At 43.4% G+C, this 13249-nt stretch overlaps 1 protein-coding gene across 1 annotated transcript in view; it reads right to left on the bottom strand.

Moving 5' to 3' along the window:
• Positions 1–7428, bottom strand: part of PRAP1 (proline rich acidic protein 1) — a 33601-nt gene extending 26173 nt beyond the window's left edge. Inside the window, exon 1 of the mRNA XM_043980289.1 lies at positions 7376–7428. Coding sequence (XP_043836224.1) covers positions 7376–7428 — 53 coding nt within the window. The remainder of the gene's footprint in view (positions 1–7375) is intronic.
• Between the last annotated feature and the right edge of the window lie 5821 nt (positions 7429–13249).

Raw genomic sequence — 13249 nt, 5'->3', positions numbered from 1 at the left:
TTCTTTCCTCACCAATAGCCAACAACCATGGGGTTCAGAGTGGTGACTTGTATTGCCCAATATCACAAAGCTAGTAAGGGCATTGGATTTGTCCTCAAGGCACTTGGCTTGGCTCTGACACTCTCAATGATTATAATCCCAGATTAATATTTTTCTGAGGCAACTGTCTCTGGCTGCCTTGTCCTTAGGTTGTCTTTGTTCCTGAATTGTAAGCAGGAGTAGGTCCTGCTTCCATGGTAAAAGCTCAATAAATATTTGTTTGAAAAAATGAAAATAGGTAAAAGATCAAACATTATTCACACAGTTATTTCTTACAATAACTCCAAAAGACTTGAAAGGAGCAATCTTACTGCACTATTACCAGGAGAGAAATTGAGGTTGACAGAGAAGTGACTAGTCCTAATTGCTTATTGAGAAAGACTAGAAAAAAAAAAAAAAAGAAAAAAGAAAAAAAAGGGGCAGCTAGATGGCGCAGTGGTTAAAGCACCGGCCCTGGAGTCAGGAGTACCTGAGTTCAAATCCGGCCTCAGACACTTAACACTTACTAGCTGTGTGACCCTGGGCAAGTCACTTAACCCCCATTGCCTGCAAAAAAAAAAAAAAAAAAAAAAAAGAGAAAGACTAGAGAATGGAACTGGTGACTCCTAACTGTATGGCTTGTGTAAATTATTAGGAAACACTCTCATGGTGGGGGACAAAGGGGAGCAGGAGGAGGGAAGCCTACTGGCTTAGACTTGGTTACAGTCTTAGATCTAATTCTGTATTTCCTTTCTGATTGTTTCTATTTGCTTAATTGTATTTATTAAGGTACTAAAACGTATGAACTGAAAATCATTTCTGTGTCACTTAATGATTAGAAATGGTGATGGGTTTCTTCTAGTGTGGCAGGTGATATGGGCAATCCCTAGTTTTCTGACTCTGGGCAGGACCCAGCCAAGCACTGCAGTTCCTTGCTGGTACTTTGCTAGGATGACCCAGGGAACTCCTGATTGTGCCCCAGTGAGCAGGGCTGTGTAAAAGCTGATTGGCACAGGGATTTCTTCTTCCTCCTCCTCACAAAGCTGCTAGGGCAACTTACAACCACAATCACGTAGCCAGTGAGTGTCAAAAGTGGGACTTGAACCCATATCTTTCTGATTCTGAGACCCGCTGTCCATTACTGCCTCTGTAAAAGAGAGAGCTCTAGGGGGCAGTGGTGCAGTGGATAAAGCACCAGCCCTGGATTCAGGAGGACCTGAGTTCAAATCCAGTCCAAACACTTGACACATACTAGCTGTGTGACCCTGGGCAAGTCACTTAACTCTCATTGCCCCACTCCCCCCCCCCAAAAAAAAAGAAAAGAAAAAAAGAAAAGAGAGAGCTCTGATGGAAAAATCCTAGAACCCCTGTGGGTATAGAGGCTCTCTAAAATTCATTAAGTCAGTCTTCCCACCTTGAGGTAGAACTCATTCTGAAATGTCCTATTCTGAAAGGAATCTCATCTTCAAACACCTCTGGGGAAAGAGATTCCACAGATCCCCTTAGCAACTCCATTCCATTGCTACATAATTAGCCACAGCTCAAGGCAGTGTGTGATGCCATTTTTGGAAAGAGACAGAGGTGATTTTGTGTCTGTGAGTAGTAGGAAGCAGGGGAACAAAGGGAGAAGGTAGGCGTTAAACTAAAGGGAAAAGGTTGCTCCATCCTATCGATGGCAACATCCTTGTTGCTATCATCTCTGAATCTCTAGGATCTTACCCCAGAGTACCAGACTCACAGTCTTCCCTACCTCAGTCCCTTCTCTCTTTTAATACCCTAGCCTCCTAGGTTCTCATCCTCTTCAATTATCCTCAGCCTTTGTTTATAGTCTACCACAACCATAAAGTGGTTATACCTTCCACTTTCCCTCCCTTTCCCATTAACTGAATTTCCCCCAAGTTCCAGGATTCTTGGTTCTGGCTTTCTGGGCTATCTTAAGCTTTCTTTAACCTTCCAGGCACCAGATGGGGGTAACCTTCATTTATACACATCACAGATGTTAATTCTAACTACAGGGACCCAGAATAGAAAAAAAGCTCCCAAGGTACCAAGAAAGAAAAGGCAACAAACCCTGGAGATTATCTATAGTTAGTCTGGACAAATGGAAAGAACTCTGTTCTAAGGATCCAGGCAGAGTTCTAGTTTGGGATGTGCCAATAACTGTGTGATCTTAGGGAAGTCTCTTCCCATTCCAACCTAAAGGGTTTTCCTATGGGACAAAGATTGTCTGCCCTTTCTTATTCAATTTTGAGCTGGCCCACAGCAAGGACTAGATCTCATATTCTCTAATGTAAATATGGATGTTGTCGTGGCTAGAATGCTGACCCAGGCATAGGGAAGACCTGGTTTAAATCCTACCTTGGACACACTAGCTGTGTGACCCTGAGCAAGTCACTAATAATAATGATAATAAAAGAATGGTAATACCAGTTAACAGTTCTACTGCACTTCAAAGTTTGCAAGGTGCTTTATATGTCTTCCTTCATTTGATTCTCACAACAACTACAGGAAGTAGGCTCTATTATTATCCTCATTTTTCAGATGATGACTCTTAGTCTTAGGGAAATTAAGTTAGGGGGTAGAGTGGATAGAGCACTGGACTTGAAGTAGGGAAGACTTGAGTTCAGATTCAGCATTATACACTCACTGTGACTTTGGGCAAGTCACTTACCCTAATTCTACATCAGATTCCTCATCTGCAAAATGGGGAAAATAATAACCCTTGCTTCACAGGTTTGTTGTAAGGTTCAAATGAGATAATGTCTGTATGTCAGTTATTATTTTTAGATTTTTATTTATTTTTATTTATTTTTAATTTTCTGCAGGGCAATGAGGATTAAGTGACTTGCCTAGAGTCACACAGCTAGTAAGTGTCAAGTGTCTAAGGTCAGATTTGAACTCAGGTCCTCCTGAGTCCAGGACCAGTGCTTTTTCCACTGTACACCTAGCTGCTCCCCTCTTTTAGATCTTTATTATAGCAGAAGCTGAACCCTTGCTACACAGGGAACAGCACTGAGCAAAGCCTGAATGAGCATTTTCAGTTTATAGGATGAAATGGCAAGTGAGATACAGTTAAAGAAGGGGGGGAAATGAAGACTTTCTTCAACCTGGTGTCAAACACTTCTGTATTATTCCACACTTTTTTTTGATGAGTAAAGTATTTTAATGTGGTTTTGTCCCCATCCACTCCACCTTCTGCTCATTTCTGGATTGCTTGGAATCTCCCAAAATATCAACTTCTGCTCTGTATGGCAGTAAAAGATGATGAGCTCCATAGTTCCCTATTTACCTCTCAATGTAGACTCCTGTGGGCCCCCAGAAGTGTAGGCACCATCATGGGTTGCAATCCTCAAAATTGGAAGAAGAATTCACCTCTCAGAGATCACAGATCTATCCAGATCTTGAACTAAACAAATCCAAAGTGGGGAATGGGAGCAGGAGTGGGGAGGGAAGAATCTTGAGTCTCTTCTGTCACAGAATTCATCCTGATACTAAATTCTTAATCTGAAGTCTATACTTCATCATTTTGAGGAGAGGGATCACTCAGTCCCAGCTCAACTGGCACCATTTGGGAAGCCACCAGCTGGCCTCCAACTATTTTGAAAATTTCCAGCTTCAAAGGCAAGCTCCTTCATCTGCAAGCTGATACTTGGCTGTGTATTGCTTTTCTATCACAATAATTAGCAGCATACCCATTCCTCTTTTACACCCACTCTACCTCATGAGTCTTCCCTTGTAATAACAACAATAACTAAAAAAGAGTTAAGCAGAATTGTCTGACACAATGATCATGCTTAACAATGCATGCAACATTCCACAATCTCCCACTTCTTCACTGACAGGAAGGAGGCTGTGCACCTTTCGAAGACTGTGAAGTTGTCTCTAGAATCCGATGACTAAGCTCATACATAACGCCCTCATGCCCCTTGGATCCCTCAGAAAATCCCAAGGTGGGGAGAAGTGGAAGGAAAATTTATGGCCTGCTCAGAGGGAGCAGACATGGAGCAGTCTTGTGGTGAATAGATTCCCCAAGGGGGAAATGAGGAGCCATCTCTGCCTCCCCAAGACCACAGTCATGTAAACCCACGTAGGCCATTTCTCTGATGGTTTAAAATCATCTCTGATCCATTGGCTAGAGAGCTGGGCAGTCTAAAAGCTAATATCTTCAGAGGGATGAAATCAATGTGCCCTGTAAAAAATAACAAACACCCATCAGAGAAATTCTAAGGGGGCTTCCTTCCTTGGCTCACTTCCCACATACTGGGAAGGAGGCCTTCTTTTAGCTCCTTCCTCGAGAGAAATGTAAACTTTGGAATCCAAATGGAAACACAAACACGAACTGAAGTTTTATTGCCAGAGATAAGAGCAAACTGACTCTGAGACTAAGGGAAACTCCCTAAGGAGCCCTTATATTCCAGCTTCCTGTTTCCATCATTACTTCTGCCATCATTCAGGCAGCAGAGGAAAAAAAAATGTGCCAGGGTCAGCAGCCTTGTGGATGGCAAGGAAGCAGCAGACATTTTACAGTGCACGACAGTTTACGGAGAGTAGTCTAAAGAGGATCAAAGATTTTTAGCTGGAAAGGGCCTCAGAGGCCATGGAATCCAGTCCCCTTGTCTTGCAGGCCCATTGAGTTGATGTGACTTACCCAAGGTCCCCCAGAAACTAAAAGAAGCAGTGGTCTGGGGAGCCAAAAGGAGTGGTTGTCTCACTGTACCATGGGCATTGTTTCATTTGATTCTCCCAACAGCCCTCTGAAGAGCCCCAGGTAGGCATTGTTGTCCCTATTTTGCAGATGAAGAAACTGATGGAAGCATGACAGTGCTCTTCTAAGGGCTCATAGGTTAAAAAAAAATGGTGGAACAGAGGACTGGAAGCCAAGCCTAGTGCTCTCTCTGTGGGGACCACGTCATGGGCTCTAGGGCTAGTCTGCCCATACCTTTCAATAGTCATTTAAGGGCTATAGTATTCAATGCCTGAAACCAAATACATCAGTTAGACATGAACATCCTTCCTTCTAAAAACAATGTTTAGCTGGCTGATGTAGAAAACATGAAGTTCTCACCCTTATATGACACATCTGCTGTTACTGTTGTTGTGTCAAAAGAATTGTTGTAATAGTATTCTTGTTGCTATTAGAAATAATTAGCATGGTTCTCCTCTATACGGTGCCAGGAAAAAGGTTTTCCTTCCTGCTTCTGAATACTCTTCTCCAGTCAGGTTCATACCTCCTTTCAGGAGACAATGGCCACCATGAACCTCATGGCTTCCAATTGCACCTGGCTACTTTGCTCCTAGGATGGGCTAGGAGAGTAGATGCCTTTGCATCCCCCTGGGTGGGTGTTCTTTCCTGAGCTTAGGATAGCACCCATGTCCATGGTGGTGGGGTTGGGGGTGGTGAGGAGGAACAGAGCAGAGGGGATCATGAACCACCCCCAATCCTTCCTGCTCTAGACACACAACTGAATGAATAAGTGGGAAATTGTTACCTCTTCATTTTCAGGTTCTGCTTCTCTTCTCCCTCAAGCCTTTAGGTTGAGAAGTTGGGGTGACTGTTGCAAAGACGGAAGGCCACTTGTCTATGAGCCACCCTTATTGTAAACTGTCAAATGAGTATGTATCTTGCGGTCAGAGTTCAAGTCCTGATTAACCACACCTACTGTACGTAAGGCTGGGCCCCAGTGAAACAGATGGAGTTCATGGAGATTCTCTTCCTCCATACCTTGCTATCTAGAGCTTGGGCCTAGTTTTTTTTTTCCTTGATAAAAGACATTGGAACTGTTGCCAGGTACTTTCTCCTCTGATGAGACAAAGACCATTGGTAGCACCTCTGGCTTGGCAAGCTCCATTTATAGAATTTACCTAGTAAATAAAAAAACAACAAATCATATTTTGCAGCATTCATATCCACTTCACATCCTGCGATTTAGCCTGATGGGAGGGTATGAGTTTGGGACAGGGAAAGGTTATGGAACATAGCAATATATTATACAAAAACAGACTCTTCCAGCTGTAAAGGGCTTTAAAGGCCAATTAATTTGATTATTTAGCGAGTTCAGGATTAAGCTAAGATGTTTACTATAACAATTGTTTTAATTAGGAAGGATTAGAAAAGCCAAACCCTAAGAATATTCAGAAGTCACCATCATTGCACGATTAGAGATGGCATGGTAGGTGATATAGTGGGTTGATTATTGGGCTTGGAATCAGGAAAGATCTGAATTCAAATCCTAATTGAGACACTTACTGGCTCCGTGACCCTGGGTAAATCACTAACCCTCAGTTTCCACATCTGTAAAAAGGGGTCAACAATAGCTCCTACCTTATAGGGTTGCTGTTAAGATCAAATGAGATGGGGGCAGCTATATGGCCCAGTAGATGGAGCACTGGCCCTGGAGTCAGGAGTACCTGAGTTCAAATCCGGCCTCAGACACTTAACACTTACTAGCTGTGTGACCCTGGGCAAGTCATTTAACCCCAATTGCCTCACCAAAAAAAAAAAGAAAGAAAAAGAATAGAAAAAGATCAAATGAGATAATACCAGTAAATCTCCAAGTGTTATTTAATATTATCTATTATGATTATTAGCTATGTGTATCCCGATTCTCCCCACTGCTTGTGAAACCATGTTGTTGTGTTGTAAACTGCATGATAGAGTTTGAGAATTCTGGAAATGGGGCAGCAGATTGTGTCTGAGCCTTTGGCGGAGGGGCAGGAGAGAGGCAGACTGCTGGTCACAGCTGTTAGCTGCGTCCCAAGCTTATTTAAGATGTGTGTCTGAATGTACTCCAGATGCTAGCATTAAGAGACATGGTGGGAGAAACTAGTCACTGGGTATATGAAGGGAAGTTTAAGAAGGGGCAATCAGGGCAGAAGACAACTTTCTTTGACCTATCACTGGTTTGGTTTTTTATTTGTTTTCACGAGCAGGGTTGGGTCGGGGGAGCATTTCTAGTAGCTTTTCCTTAAGTCAGCGAGCTGCTTTATGTATACTGACATGGAAGTGGAGAATGGAAATAGACCTGTAAGAGTTGGAAAGTTCTTCAAATCCAGAGTCCAGGTCCTTTATTTCATAAATAGGGAAGCTAATTCCCAGAGAAATTAAGATATTTGGCCAAAGTCACCAGGTGAGTCAGTGGGATAGCCAGCTCTCCTGAATCCCAATCATGTGATGCCACCTATGGGGGGAAAAATGAGAAAAAGACTCCAGAGCAAGTATTGAATTATCAGGGGATTGGCCATCACCATGTCTCTGGTGCCTTTTTAAACACCTCAGTCTCAGAGAGTTATATGTGATCTGATTGTAAGGCAGTAAAACCCACTGGCCACTTCCTTGCCCCTTGTGCCCCTGGCTTACATCCCACAGGCCACTGTAGACACATGAATCATGTAGATGCATTCCTCAGCCATTTGGAGTGAACCGTTGGATACTTATCCTTACTTATGAAATCAGAGGCAGGTACCAGGCTTATTAACCACTGGTTAAGCCCTTTAATTATAATGCTTGAAGCAAAGAGAAGACTTGCCTTCTCATGACTACAAAAAAAAATTATGACCACTATGGATCAATAAGCTACCCTAGCATGGAGGATAAAGGACCCAGGTAGAGCTGTTAACTAAAAATTTTTGTAGACTGAGGAGGGTGAGGAGCAAGGCAGAGGAGGACACACTCACATGGGGTATAGGTGTTTGGTGGGAGGGCAGAAGCAGTTTTAGGATTCCTCCAAGTTGATGCTGAAAGACTGGCCATTTATGGAAAAGGGAGTGGGACAGGGCACAGACTGTAGTGTGGTGGTTGGTGGAGGAGACAGAGTCCATTTTAGAACAGCAATGTCTGTGCCTTCTAGATTTTGGAATCCTGGTACAAAGGCCCAGTTGCCTTACCTTAGTTATGGTTGCAGACCCAGGAGAGACAATAATCCAAACATGCCAAGTCTGAAATCAGTCTCTAGCAGGATCATCACTGAACACTTCCTTCCTCTGTGGTGTGGAAGACCTTCACCTCCTGCCTCTCTCATAACCTTAATATAGTTGTATCCTTTGCCCTCAGTTCCTCTCCCTTTGTTCTTATTCCCTTGATCCCTGGCCCCTGCATGCTTCATCAGGTCTTCTGCCTTTTCTTGCGTGAATTAACATTTACCACAATAAATGACCTGTTGTTTTATGAATTATTGGTCTTTTTGATTATTCTGCAAAATCTTTTTAAGTATAGAGATTGTTGAAACAGATTGGGGTGGTAATTCTACTTAATAACAAGAAATAAGGAATTATCATTTGGGAAAGAAGTAAGACATAAACATCTTGATGATGCAGAGGAGACAGGGAGGATATTGGCTTTGGAGTCAGAGTTTATGTGTTCAAGTCCAGACTCTGAAACTACCTATCTAACCTTAGGTAAGTCACTTAACTTCCCTGGATCTCAGTTTCTTGAATTGTAAAGTGAGGAGGTTGTGCTAGATTAGGGGTGTCAAACTCAAATAAAAATCAAGCCACTAAACTGCACATGAGGATTTCTGTGGGTTACATATTGACTTAGAAAATGACATATTAACATTATCTATGTTCTATTATATATTTTTAAAATTTGATTAAATTTTCCCAATTATATTTTAATCTGGTTTTGGGCTGCACCAGGGAAGGCCATGTGTTTGACACCTCTGGATTAGATGATCTCTAAGGTCCATTCTCACTCTTCATCAGTGACTAGAACCCAAGTCTTCTATTGTTTAGTCTTTTCAGTTCATTGCTCAGCCTGAAGCTAGTGGCCCTAAGGGAAGGACTTGACAATCAGTGTAGTCCATCTGGCCTACTGCTGGAACAGGTATTTGTATTTGGAAATATGGGCTTGAAATTCCCCTCCTAGGAATGAAAGCCTTGAGTGGTTTGTTCAAAGCAATTAGCAAGCTGGAAACCCAGTCTGAGTCATATGGGGAAGCAGAAGTCACTGAGAAGTTAAAGACCAGGGAGGCTGTAATCCCCCCTGTTGTCCTTTCTCCTAAAGAGAAGCCCTTTGCACTTCAGAGCTGAGGAGAACAGATCAGCTGATTTATCACCTCTAGGAGTGGGATGCCTGGCAAGCCACACAGATAACAAATCTTGAGGCAGCGTGGAATGAAGCAGGTGACTAGTGCTGTATACAGAACCCATAAACAAGAAAGACTCCGGTCCCAGAAGAGGAAGGCAGGGCCACTGGCAACTTGCCTGGGAAGGCCTGATGGGCTCTGCATCCAACCAAGTGCATCTGGAGCTGGAGACCAAGCAGCTGACATTCCATGGCTTGCTCTGTGGGAACTTCCTGAGTGAAGTTACCAAACAGGAGATTGAAAAGCCTGGCAAATAGCTTTCAAAACCTCAATTGGCCCATAGGAATTTCTGCAGGCTCCCTCAGGATATCTATCCTATCTATATATATAGATAAGGGAAAGGAGGAAGGAAGGAGGGAGGGAAGAAAGGAATGAAAGATGCAGGGAGAGAGGGAAGGAAAAAGGGAGAAAGAAAGGGAAGAAAGGAGGGAGAGATAGAGAAAGGTAAGGAAGGAAGGAGGGAGGGAGGAAAGGAAAGGAGCAAAAGAGGAGAGAAGGGAGAGAAAAAAGGAGAGAAGGAAAGAAGGTGGGGAGGTAGGAAAGAAGAGAAGGGAGAAAAGGAAAGAAGGGAGGAAAGAAGGAAAGGGAGAGGAAGAAGGAGGGAAGGAAGGAAAGAAGGAAGGAGGGAGGGAGGGAGAAAAAGGGAAGGAAAGAAGAAAGAAGGAAGATGGTATCATGGGTGAGAGGTGGTGGTCCTTAGGTATTCCTCTATAAAGAATTACACTCCTGCACACAGTCCAAATAGAATTAAAGTGGTCTTTTATTTGGTGCTAGAAAAGTGACCAAATGGGAAGTCAAAGACTTCACCCCTTGGGGAGGAGGACTTAGAAACATTCTCCTCCTTGAACAGAGGGAAGGCAAAAGCTTTTATAGAGGGTAGATGGGTTATCCACTTGAAAACTGGAAAGTTCCCTTTTGGTGTGGGGTTGAGAAAGCTTGGATGCTTGCCATATTTCTGAAATTTTTTTTGAATGATGGTCCTGATCTCTGGGATTATCTCTTTCTCCTAGCTCCATTCGGGTAGTAGCCATGCCTAACTGACTTTCCTGCTATAGAACTTTATTAACCCTTGCTCCTTCAGTATGTCTGTCCTGATATCTGATTGGTTAATCTAAACCTTAATAGTCCCTTGATGGGGCAGCTAGATGGCACAGTGGATAAAACATGGTACCTGGATTCAGAAGAACCTGAGTTCAAATCTGGCCTCAAACACTTGACACTTACTAGCCATGTGACCCTAGGCAAGTCACTTAACCCTCATTGCCCTGCCAAAAAAAAAAATAGTCCCTTGATTCCTCCATCCGTCTGTCCTGTTATCTGGTCATCCTTGGCTTTGCTTCTCACAGGAGAAACTTCTGATATACCCTGAGCCCCATGTCAGTGGGAAAGAAGGAAAGAAGGAAGGAAGGAAGGAAGGAGAGAGGGAGGTAGGCAGGAAGGAAAAAAGAAAGATCATTTAAGTGCTTATTGTAGCCCAGGCACTACACTAAACAGTGGGGATAAAAATACAATTAAGTCAGACAGTCCCTGCTCTCAGAGAAGCTTATGTTGGAATGGGGTGAAGACAATAGATAAAGGGGAACTGGTGGAGGGGGAAGGGAAGACTGGGTCAGGAGAAGCTTGGGTGGGATCCTTCAAATGGTCATTCTAGGCAGGGAATCACCACCGCGAAGAGGGATGTTCTAGGGCAAAGGTTGTTCGGGGTGACAATGCAACATGAGATGATAATTCTGCAGAAAGTCCAGGAGTAGGTGAGGTTGAATCCATTTTGTGCCTGAAATAGTGAACATTGAGCCCAGTTGTGTGTGTTCCACATGGTGAGGAAGGGAAGGGAGTCAGGAACTAGGTCAGTGGGGGAATTGATAGGGTTGGAGCCTGGGTAACCTTGGGTGTGAAGTAGTCTTCCTTGCTCTTATAATTTCCATTCAATACAATTCAATTCAACAGTCATTCATTAAGCACTCGTTCTGTGCAAGTTACTCTTCATTAGAATGACTGCTCCTTGACGCCAGGGACTAGTTTTTTGCCTGTCTTTGTATCCCCAGCAGAAGCACAGTGACTAGTACCTAGCCAATACTTAATAAACGCTTGTTGAAACCCACTGACATACGGAAGGAAAATAGGATGGGATAGGGTGCTACAGAGGAAGGCTCTGGGTAGCTAGGAGCAGCATGAGGTCCTTGATCTGGGTCCTTCCACAGGTGTACTGTAAGAGATGTTCCCCATGCTGGGGGCCTTCCCTGTGTGGTCCATTTACTCTTGGATGCTAATATAAAAAAACAGATGACCCTCCTTGCTGTTAATATGTAGGCTTATAGATTTATAGCTGGAAAGGACCTTAGGGACCATCCAGTATATCCTTCACCTCCTTTTACAGATGTGGAAACTGAGACCCAAGAGGTGAATCGATTTGCCCAAGGTTCCATAAACATTAAGTAGTGGAAGCATGAATCAAATCCAGGCTTTCTGACTCCCAAGTCAGCACATGCCCCATGCATGGCTAGGCTACCTGCTTTTCTGGTCCTACATATCATATCAGTGACGTCTTTGTGTCACTCCTTTTGCTCATGACACCAGCCCAGTATTGTCAGCCAACTTCCATTGTCACTTGCCTCCATCACAGGCAGCTTGGGAGTGAGGTGGCTAGAACACTGGAACTGGATTAAGAAAGGAATGAGCACTTACTAGTTGTGTAACCCCAGGCAAGTGTGGTAAAAAGTTTTAACAGTCGGTTAGATAATGGAGAGACACCAGGTTTTTTTTAGGACCACCCTTTTGGGGAGGAGACCAACAGCATGAGCTACGCACACCAGTCCGCCTGCGACACACGCCAGATTGCCTGCTGAGCACTCGACTTCTGGGGTGCAAGCTTAAAAGGCAAGGAGAGGGGCAGCTAGGTGGTGCAGTGGATAGAGCACCAGCCCTGAAGTCAGGAGGACCTGAGTTCAAATCTGGCCTCAGACACTTAACACTAGCTGTGTGACCCTAGGCAAGTCACTTAACCCCAACTGCCTCACCAAAAAAAATAAATAAATAAAAAGTTAAAAGGCAAGGAGAGAATGGAAGTGGGGCCTTTTTTCTGCTCCGCTGGTCTCCTGGCTGCGCTGCACAGACAGACGCGGACCGGAGTTTGACTCGGCCCGGCTCTCGTTTAACAGCACGCGCTTGACTCGGTCTCTCGCCCCAAAGGTGGCCTTCCGCTTTTGGTGAGTTTTATACGGAATATAGACTAAGCCTAGACTTAAGACGATTTGTATTGTATTTCTACTTTCCTATCCTTCTAATCAACATCACCTTGTGACTACCATACAATAAAAGCTCTATCTAGAAAACCAGAAGCTTCTTCCATTTACTAGTCTGGGAGATAAATTAAGGGAAAGGTTAAGTAGGGTAGATTTATGATCTAATATCCAATTTTTATCTCACACAAGTCACTTCACTTCCGCTTGCCTCAGTTTACTCATCTGCAAAATAGGGATAAACATATTGTTGTAAGGATAAAATGAGATGCTTGTAAAGCAATTTACAAAGCTTAAATTGTGATGTAAATTATATTGTCATCATTATCATCATCATTCTCCATCCTTTGGGTCTCCCACAGTGATTAGTTATTCTCTGAACCTTGTGTCTCAATGCCATTAGCTAATTGGCTCTCCAGTCAAAGCTTGCTGTTTGCTCTCCTGGATCCATCATCTCTTAGGATTAAATAGGAAAAATTATAAGTGAATATTGATTCTGGGTTGAGCACAATACTAGGTATTGTGGGACATATGAGGGAATAATAATAATATGAACTGTGCCCATTGCTTGGAAACTTAAGATATACACATATACATTGTAAACACGCAAATCCAAGTCAGCATGTGATTTTGTTCTAAATTGTGTTTCAGACAGTGAATACTATTTAGAACTTGTGAGGAAGGAAAGTACCCAGTACTGCTCCAGGGAAGCTTCAAGGAGAAGCAGGAGTTTGAAATGGGCCAGGAAAAATGAATTTCAGTCAGCTAATTTAGGTCTCCTCTGCCTTCCTGGAGGATCACACACTCCCAAATTTTCTCTTCCTTTCACGCCTTTCTTCCCATTTCAGAAGGACTATAGCAAAGAAACAGACCCAGGTTCTGCGTTGTAATTTTATGTGTTCTGCTAGG

The sequence above is a fragment of the Dromiciops gliroides genome, chromosome 2 (assembly GCF_019393635.1).
Source record: "Dromiciops gliroides isolate mDroGli1 chromosome 2, mDroGli1.pri, whole genome shotgun sequence".
Lineage (NCBI taxonomy): Eukaryota > Metazoa > Chordata > Mammalia > Microbiotheria > Microbiotheriidae > Dromiciops > Dromiciops gliroides.
Note: the sequence above shows the minus strand (reverse complement) of the source record. Positions and strands in the feature narration are given on the sequence as shown.